Here is a 10,157-nt window from a genome sequence, read left to right as displayed (position 1 = left end):
CATTCTACTCATCTCTGTCATCCATAGTACCCACTCAATCCACCCGTCATCATTCTACTCATCTCTGTCATTCATAGTACCCACTCAATCCACCCCGTCATCATTCTACTCATTTCTATCATTCATTATCTTCCATAGATTACGCAGTCAACATTATCATTCAAACCATCACTACGAACATTAGACCAGATTATTAACATTACCATTCAGTCCTCTTGATCAATATTATTCACAGTTTTAAGGTGGCAAAATGGCAGAACCGTTAGTTCACTGGGCATAAGAATTAGCAGCATTTTGTCCGTTTTTACATTCCCAGTTCAAATTCTGCTGAAGTAGATGTTTGCTTTTCATTCTTTCATGGTCAATAGAAAAGTAGCAGTTGAGCCCTGAAGTAATTGATTCGGCCTCTCCCACAAAACTGCTGGCCTTGTACCAACATTTGAAACCAATATTATTCGCAGTTTTCATTATCAACATTAACAGACACACACATGAAACAGCGTTATATTAAAATGATAATGTGTCTAGCATTTGTATTGTATATACAAATGCATATTAAATTGTTGATTAAACAACATTTATAATGTAGATACAAACATGGAATGGTGTTAGCTGAATTATTCTGCTGGTTACATCTGTATATTCATTATTAATGTTATACACATTGTTATTTTATCGACACTGTAATTCACAAACGTCAATATCAACATTAATTAGTGAACTGCTAGTATAAAGATTGTTAGAATTCAAAGCTTGTTGAACCAGTACAATTATTGGAGTCAATGACATCAGTTACACTTTTGTTTGAGGTTACCTAATGTTTCCAAGTAAATGGATCTCCACCAGTTTCAATGATGACTATTCAGTTTTTTAATCAATTGAACATTGCTCATTGAATTAGGATGTAAATGGTGAAGTCCTCTCTCAACAAATATACTGATGATTTTATAAACGATATATGTATATATATATATATATATATATTTGGCCGGTGGTCGGAAATAAGGGAAAGGATGAGAAAATAACATTCTTCCACATCCTCTAAGGACCAATTCTGTAGGTTTTTACTCCACTCTAAACGCTTTGCAATGTCTGTTTTTGAAAGTAGTGGTTTTTCTGATTTCAGCCCGTGAAATCCGGTTTTGTGCAGCTCCCAGCGAACAGTTTTCGTGGAAACTAGGTTCTTGAGGTGGTCATGAAGCTCTGCAGTAATTTTGGGATCTCTACTTTTGTGATCCTTTCTAACAATTCGCATAAGAGTCCGATGGTCTCTATCTGAAAGTTTTGGTTTCCTTCCAGAGTTTTGCTTTGACAAGGAGGTTTTTCCCTCTTTGTCAAAGGCTGTCATTACTTTCGAGACAATACTTCTTGATACACCAAACATTTCGGCTGTCTTCGTTATGCTAGCGCTTGCCATACGAGCACCAACAATTTGACCTCTTTGAAAGTCCGATAGATCTGTTATTTTAATGAAATTTAATTACCTTTTGCTGATGATATCTAAAAAGAAACAGCAATTTTAGCAAATCATATTAAGCAACACTAACAATAAATAAAAGAAAAACATAAAAATAAACAAGCTTTTGACAGTTTTATAGATATTTCAAAATTATGATGCTAGGGGTTTCCATTTTTTTCAACCCCTATGTATATATGTATATGTATATATATATATATATATATATATATATATACGCGTGTGTGGGTATGTCTGTTCGTGGTATATATATATACTGAGACATGTAAATGACGCTCTTAAATTTATGAAGTGTGAAAAAAAACACATTTACTTACAAACGTTGGTTACTAATCATAATTGAAACGACAAAGTTTAAGCTTGGAGAATATAAGCGCGTGCGCACGTCAGAATTCACATGCGTTTCTGTTATGTGCTTGAATAAATAAATATACGCGAATTATAGTGGCATCAGAAAGTTAGTCATGTCTGTTGCCATAGTGTCCACTTCGTTGCTAGAAAACAAACATTCTCTCCACCACACATACACACATACACACAAGCACAGAGAGAGAGAGAGAGAAAATTTCCTAAACAGGAAAGATAAGTCTGAAATATAATGAATGGAGTAAGACAAGAGTTATCTACACTTGTGAATTCTTAGATTGATGGGGAAAATGACACTAAATAGTAGCAATTATTGTTTTACTTCTTTCAGTCATTTGACTGCGGCCATGCTGGAGCATCGCCTTTAGTGGAACAAATCGACTTATTCTTTGTAAGCTTAGTTCTTATTCTCTTTTGGCGAACAGCTAAGTTACAGGAATGTAAACACACCAACGTCGGTTGTCAAGCGATGGTGGGGGAACAAACACAGACACACACACAAATATATACACACATACATACATATACATATATAGATCGCTAACCACTACACACACGTTTCTTTCTTTACACATTCAATGAAGCGTACAAGCCTCATTCCTCTCCAGTTTTTACCTGTCCTCTGCATTCAGAGCCCACAACTCAATATGATGTAGAATTGCTGTTTTGCATACCTGCATCATACAATCTTCCTTTTACTCTGAGAGAGAAGCATTTGGTTGTCAACAGTGGTAAAACCCTCTCAATTTTCTTATTCAAGCTATTACACACTTTGTGCATCCTCCCCCATGACTAATTTGGTCCCCCAGGTAGCAGAAATTATCCACTACCTCTAATGAGCCTCTGGAGCACTTGAGAAAATCAATTTCTTGAGTATCTGTAGTTTTTATGGCCCCTGTGCATCTTCCACATATGAACATTACTTTCACTGATAACTTTGTATGCATGTGTGGTGGTGGTGGTGGTGGTGGTCAGGGTGGATATCTACCTTCATGAAAAGGCAATGAGTTTTATGACTTTCTGCTGCCCTGATGTTTACTTTCTTTTATCTCACTCAATTGACTTTCATCTTCCTGCCTTTCATGACCTAAAATACGTCTTTTGGCTACAGCATCTCTGTGATTTTTGTCTGTTCTCATAGCCAGGATTGGCTATAAACTTCTTAAGATAAATATTTTGAATTGATAGAGTCATTTGATCTCTTTGCTGCTCACATCCTTGTCAAAGCCACTCCTTATTTCTCTATGAATTCAAATATTATTTTTTAAAATACCACTTATCTAAAAACGTTGGTTGGACTTGTCATAATCAAGGTATTATCTCACCTGTTTATATGTGTTTAAAATTTTACCTGAAGATGGTGGATTAAATGCTGTGATGTAATCTATGAATGCATCAATAAAATTCTTCCAAAGTTTTAAATTCTATTTGTGTTCTTTTTTTATACCTACACTGTTCCTAGAACCAGTCCTGAGTTGGATCTATGGTTTAAACTGGATTTGGGACTTACATATCTACAAGTCTCCTACCAAAACATGATACTTTCATTTGTTGTTTTACTTCACTGTGAACCCTACGTTATTGTACCTAGCCATTTCTGGCGTCCTTTGTGTTGATGTAAAATAAAATGTCTCCTTCTCGAGCCATTCCCAGTTTCAATGATGTATAATATTCCCCACCTGGACGGGACACCAGTCTCTTGCAGGATTACTCACTTTTGCCAGTTGAGTGGACTGGAGTAACGTGAAAGAGTGTCTTGCTCAAGAGCACAATGCATTGTCCAGTCCAGGAATTGAAATCACAATCTTACAATCATGAGTCCAACACCCTGACCACTAAGCCACATGTCTCCACTTATGTGTTGATTTTATTTAGTCCTATAACTAATCAATGTGTGTGTGTGTGTGAAGACGCAGGGCTCAGTGGTGAGGGGGTCAGGCTCAAAATCAAGAAATAGTGAATTTAATTCCCAGGCTTTTCTGTTGTGTTCTTGAGCAAGACACTTTACTTCACCTTGCTCCAGTTCACTCAGCTGTAGAAATGAGTTGCGACGTCACTTGGTGCCTTTGCCTTTCCTTTGGATAACATTTCATGGCATGGAGAGGAGAGACTGCTGGTCTTATGCATGTATATTTTTAAAATTGTTTAATATTTAACTCTGTATTACCAAAAGTTTATTCCAAGTGCTGTTTGATGATTTTTGGTTTCTAGTTTGCTTCCTTTGCTACTCATCAGGTTTCCACTAGGATTCTAAATCATGTTATCACCAATGTTTTATACCTAATTTTGTTTCGGATTCTGTTTGGTCGAGAAATTTAAGACCTCCTGGTATTGTAAATTGATATACTTACATATTTACATTTATATTTTATATATGTAAAGGCAGAGTGTGATAAAAAAAATAAATAAAAGGAAAAAGAGAGAGAGAAATGAATATATAAATTTCAAACAAATACTGTTTGTGTAGATGTTGTTATATTGTTTTATTGACTTTTTTTGCCATTCCTATTTACTTGATTTCCGTTTTCTTGGAAACACAACACTTTGAAAGTGGTGAGTTTTGGCAGTTGATGAACATTTCCTTTGAAATCTTGGTTGTCAACAAGCTTATTTGTGGCAACAGCACTTCATCCTCCTTGGATGGAGAGCAGGGCATGACACCATATGGCAGCCAATAAGAAAGAAATAGTAAAACAACACAATTAAAAATAGCAATGCTGATTGCAACTGCAGCAACCACAACAACAATAACATGGCAAGTGGCAAAAATAATAGCAACATCTAAAATTACCTCAACACCATCCTCTCTTCCACTGAAGCAGCCTGTAGCAACAACAGAAGCTATTGAAAGGCGGCTGCTGCTGCTGGGATTAACTCCTTTGTTGGTGAAGCTGGACCCACAGAACAATTGATTCACAGAGAAAACAATTGAAAGAAATCAGAGTTCATACAAGAATATGGCAGAAAAGTCATTATCAGCCATTCCATTTGATGTAGAATGTAAAAAAATTCATCGTAATATGTATCGGCATAAATGTTGGTGCACAGGCAATATGTGCTGGTGGAAGAATGTTTCAGAGAAGTGTGGCTATAGAGGAACAGCTACCAATCCTGGTGATGTGGAACAATGGATGTTTAAATTCCTCACCGAAGACAAAGTAAAGCGCCAATCCTGCCTTAATCAACAGTGGATAGTTCATTGTCATTGTTCATACATAGGCAAGTCAGTGATAATGAGGATGTTGAATAATGCTGCTGGAAATAAACACCAGATGAGTGGTGGTAGTGATTTTGATCGATGTGAAGGACAAGGTAGTCATCTTGGAGAGGATCGGAGCTGATCAGGAAAAGGGATGGAGCTTCTGATCCAAATGTACCAGGAAAAACTTGAAAGCATTTCCAGTCTGATCAAGCTCCCAAACAGTAACCATCTGCTTTTGCGTGTAGAAAGGGAAAGACTTAAATACTACATATGTGGTACCAATCACAACCTAAGGATCTACTGTCCACAGCAGAGGGCAAAATATATAAGGTTGGCACTGCTGTCAACCCTAAAACAGCAGCACCAACATGCTACAAAAAGGGGGGAAACTTATAAAAGCAACAATAACAGCAGCTGGTAGAATCCTCAGCATGTTAGAAAAATGCTTTGCTATATTTTTCTGTCCCTTTACATTTTGAGTTCAAATCCTGCTGAGGTCAACTTTGCTTTTCATCTTTTCAGGGTCAAGGGTTGTAAGTTATGTATATTCATAGGTCCTTGTGTTTTTGCTATGTATTTGTTTGCATGTTTTTTTATCACATCTGAAGCGTTTATTATTATCGGGATTGTTTCTGTTTCCAGGCTCCACATTTGAGTTATTTTGATTTCTATATCTTAGCAGTTCAATAGTTTCTCTATTTCTTTTAGAAATATATTGTCATCTGTTACGATTGATACATCAGTTATTAGGTATTTATTATTATTATTATTATTATTATTATTAGGTGGCCACTGTCAGAAACAGTAGAGCACCAGATAAAACGCCTGGTGGTATTGAGTTCAGTTGCCAGGGTTGTTGAATATTGGAAGATACTTAATGGAATGTTTAGAAAAACTCATATTTGCTAATGTTTTTCAGCCTGTGATATTGTTTATTCACCTCTCACAGCAGTATCAGTAATATGTGTAAATAAATATCTTATTTTCAACAACACATCCCTATGTGTATGTGATATGTTTGTACAAAACATGTATGTGTGCACCTTGAATGTATTATGTATTTATGACTTGGATGGGCGTGTACATTATGTGTGTGCATGTGTATTCATATGTGTGGTGTGTGTGTGTTTGTATATGCGCTATGTTTGTACATATAACAGTTTCTACACGGATGAACAGTTTCCTTGTGTAAGGTTATTTTTCTGTATTGATATAATCCTTATAAGGATGTATATTCTCCTAAATAAGCTATTTTCGACAATATTTGTGTGAATGAGATTCCTATTTTGTGGGGGGTTGTTTTTGAAATATTTTAAAATACTTTTAGCATTTCTTTAATGAAAGATAACTCCAATGTTGGTGTAGATTGACAGGCATACAAACAGTGAAAGGCAGGCCATTAATCATATGTATGTACAGAAAGCAGACAGTAGTATTATATGTCTAGGCTGATGGACAAAAACACAAATGATCATTCTGTCAGTTGAACAGAGACAAAGAGACAGCCAGACAGTGATAAGCAAAGTAGCCACGGAAAATATTAAAATGTAGATAACAAGTCTATCTAACAGACAAACAGATAAACAGGCAGGCAAACAGTCAGGAGGCAGACAGAGAGACAGGGAGTCAAATGATCAAATTGACACACAAACCAAAAGACAGACAGACAGTGAGACAGGTAGTCAGGCCAGCAGGCCCGACATTCAGATAAACAGAGGTACAAATGAACTGATAAATGATTAGACAGGCAACCAAGCAAGCTGGCAGATAAGAGATTAAATCAGACAATTAGTAGGTAGACACACAGCTGCACAGAGAAACAGGTGGTTTAGTTACCTGGAATTTTTCTATTCAAAGTAGGTTGCACTGTTGCTTTTGGATGAGTGTTAGGTGGCCTGTTGAAAGTGAACTGGAGGGGCGAGCCATCTGGAAGCACATAGTTCTGACTGTTGACCTGTGTCATCTTTGAATTGTCAGATATCTCATCAGCCTGCACACCTACATCCTCCTTCAGTCTAGATCTCTTTGACTGGGCTGGACTGGCTGAAATTTTAAAAAAAATTGAAGATGGAGTTGATTAGTTTTTCACTAAATCACTAAGTTCTGTTGTTAAAAGAGAAGAGACAATGGGATGGTGTGACATTCATGAACTGAAATATTTCTGTCTTCAATTCTGGATCGGGGTAGCCATTATCATCATCATTATCATCGTCGTCATCATCATCATTTTAAGGTCCATTCTCTATGCTTACATGGGTCTCAGAGTTCATTGTGGCAAGTTTTCTACATGATACCCTTCCTATCACCTGTTTTCAAGCAAACAGATATTTCCCCACATAAACATGCTTCAACAAAAGCTGAGGGGTGCCTCACTCCCAGTGGTCTTTCAGCACGCCGGACACCATCCCGGTATTTCTGCGTACCCGTGCTATTGCCAGATAGCCGTTGAGCCTGCACTAGGTCCATCCGAGCTTTCAACAGGTCTTGTTTTTAATCCTGTTGGGTTTCTAGCAACCCCCTCACCAGGGTAGCCTGGTGGGGGTGCCAGTTTAGTTGCCGGCAACCCGACCATGCAACAGGTTGTACTGGATTACATGTTACCAGTAGCACTTATGAGAGCCTCATAAGTGACCCCACATACAAACATACACATATACACACACACATAAATACATACATACATACACATGAGAGAGAGAGAAGAAATTAAACAGTGAAGTAGGCAAGCAAAAGGCAGACAAGCAATCGGATTGATGATCAGAGGATTAGACAATCTGACGTAATCACACAGGAGTAGCTTGTTGTTAGTTACCTGGACTTTTGCCAATGGTGTTGGGTTGTGTTGTTGCTTGTTGACAGGTGAGAGAAGGTGCGTTCAAAGTGATATAGACAGGTGTGCCATCTGGGAGTACATAATGCTGATTTTTAGTCTGTATCATCTTTGAATCGTCAGTAGATGTCATACTGGTCTGCATGCCTACATCTTTATTAAATGTAGCTGGTTTTGATTGCTTTTGGGCAGCTGAAAATAAAGAAACAGTCATAATGGGTGATGAATCATGTGTCTATGGCTATGACCCCAAAACAGAGGCTCAATCTTTGCAGTGGAAGACTCCCAACCTCTCCGAGACTGAAGCAATGTGAAGAAACTGTTGACCATTTTCTTCAAGGGGATTATTCATGATGAGTAGGCTCCAGCTGGCCAAGAGGAAACAAAGAGTACTGCCGTGGCGTTTAGCAGTGATTGCAGGATGCTATGCATCGGAAAAGGCCACAACTGCATGCGTTCAGTGAGAGGTAATTGCACCATGGCAATGCACCTACCCATGCAGTGCAGCAGTTTTTGTCGAGGCACAGCATTCCCCAGGCCCAACATTCCCCAGGCCCAACAGCCACTGTATTCCCCAGATCCTGCCCCTTGCAACTCTTTCCTCTTACCAAAAATCAGATCTCGCTTGAAAGAGAGAAGATTTCAGGATATTGAGGAAATCAAAGTGAATGCCACAAGGCATCTGCTGATTATCCCAGAAAATGAGTTCCAGGAATGCTTCCATCAATGGAAACAATGCTGGATTAAGTGTGTGGCTTCTGAAGGGGACTACTTTGAAGTAGATTAAAGGCCAAATTGGTACATGTTGTAGTTTTGTTTTTATAACACCAGTCCCGATACCTGTTGGTTAGGCCTCACATACATACATAGGCACACACACACACACACACTTGCATGCGTGTATGTATGTGTGTGTGTATACTTGTATGTATGGATGTTTGTATGTATGTATGTACGTCATTGTTCATTTTTATTTCAAGATTTCTTGCCAACAGAGAAAGAGCCAGTTTCTAACCTAGATCCAAGGCTCTTTCATTGAAATTTCAACATCAACAACAGGGTATTTTTGTGTGTATATATGTATGTATATGTGCAGATTTGTATGTTTTGTTTTCTGTATGTATTCTCATGCATATATTTGCATATCTAGACATGATTATATATATTTAAATGATAAATTTCTGCAAAAGTTTTACAGATTTTTACAGTTCCAGTGATGGACTGGATCTGTAGTCTTCGAATTAGTTTTCTCCTTTCTGATTTTTAGAAGCCTAATTTCTCAGGATTGGTATTTAGGCAGTGTGTAATATACCCAAGTTCTCCAATAATCACAGGTATAAATCTGAACTTGTAATCTGGATAGAGTGACTGCAGATTTCTCAATAGTTCAGAATAGGTGTTCTCTTTTTCACTATGCATGTATGCATGTATATATCTATATGTATGCATGTACACACACACACAAGAACACACATATGGGTACATGTGCAGGTAACTACCATGTGTATACATGTGTCTTATGCATGAGTTGTTTGCAGGAATATGTGTTAATGCTGGAGATTTGAAGTATGTATACAGGTTATTTTTTTGTCTTTAATGATATAATCCTTAATAAAGATTATTTATCCTTAAATATACTGATTTCTACAATATTTATGTTGGGAAGTTTCCTATTTTCATAGTCCATTTTAAATGTTTTTCATTATTCTCAGAATTACTTTCAGAAGCCCCCCCCCCCAATGTGGATGTAAGCTATCAATCACACAGACAGTAAAACATAGGCTCTTGGAGACAGGTGGAGGCAGGCAGTGCCTAGAAGGCAGACAGCTAGACAGATAATTAGACAGTTAAACAGTGAAGTGGGCAAGTAAAAGGGAAGTCAGATGATCAAACAGACAGACAAGCAATCGGATTGATGATCAGAGGATTAGACACACAATCTGACATAATCACACAGGAGTAGCTTGTTGTTAGTTACCTGAAGTTTTGCCAATGGTGTTGGGTTGTGTTGTTGCTTGTTGACAGGTGTGAGAAGGTGTGTTCAAAGTGATATAGACAGGTGTGCCATCTGGGAGTACATAATGTTGATTTTTAGTCTGTATCATCTTTGAATCGTCAGTAGATGCCATACTGGTCTGCATACCTTCATCCTTATTATATGTAGCTGGTTTTGATTGCTTTCGGGTGCCTGAAATTAAAGATCAAATATAGCACTGATTAGTTCATCATTAAACCATTATATATGCATATATGTATGCATGTATATATATATATATATATAT

General features: G+C 37.5%; 2 protein-coding genes across 2 annotated transcripts in view; both read right to left on the bottom strand.

The window, feature by feature from the left end:
* The window catches only part of LOC106878375 (glutamate-rich protein 3), a 19,794-nt gene extending 17,806 nt beyond the window's left edge, over window positions 1-1,988 (bottom strand). The window contains exon 1 of the mRNA XM_014927566.2: window positions 1,795-1,988. Within this exon, the coding sequence (XP_014783052.1) occupies window positions 1,795-1,814 (20 nt within the window). The 5' untranslated portion in view covers window positions 1,815-1,988. The remainder of the gene's footprint in view (window positions 1-1,794) is intronic.
* Window positions 1,989-4,301: 2,313 nt separating this feature from the next.
* LOC106883301 (proteoglycan 4) overlaps window positions 4,302-10,157 on the bottom strand; it is a 38,229-nt gene continuing 32,373 nt past the window's right edge. The window contains exons 15-18 of the mRNA XM_052975907.1: window positions 9,854-10,063; window positions 7,858-8,067; window positions 6,883-7,088; window positions 4,302-4,516 (exon numbers count right to left, since the gene is read on the bottom strand). Coding sequence (XP_052831867.1) covers window positions 4,451-4,516; window positions 6,883-7,088; window positions 7,858-8,067; window positions 9,854-10,063 — 692 coding nt within the window. The 3' untranslated portion in view covers window positions 4,302-4,450. The remainder of the gene's footprint in view (window positions 4,517-6,882; window positions 7,089-7,857; window positions 8,068-9,853; window positions 10,064-10,157) is intronic.

The sequence above is a fragment of the Octopus bimaculoides genome, chromosome 23 (genome assembly GCF_001194135.2).
Source record: "Octopus bimaculoides isolate UCB-OBI-ISO-001 chromosome 23, ASM119413v2, whole genome shotgun sequence".
Classification (NCBI taxonomy): domain Eukaryota; kingdom Metazoa; phylum Mollusca; class Cephalopoda; order Octopoda; family Octopodidae; genus Octopus; species Octopus bimaculoides.
Note: the sequence above shows the minus strand (reverse complement) of the source record. Positions and strands in the feature narration are given on the sequence as shown.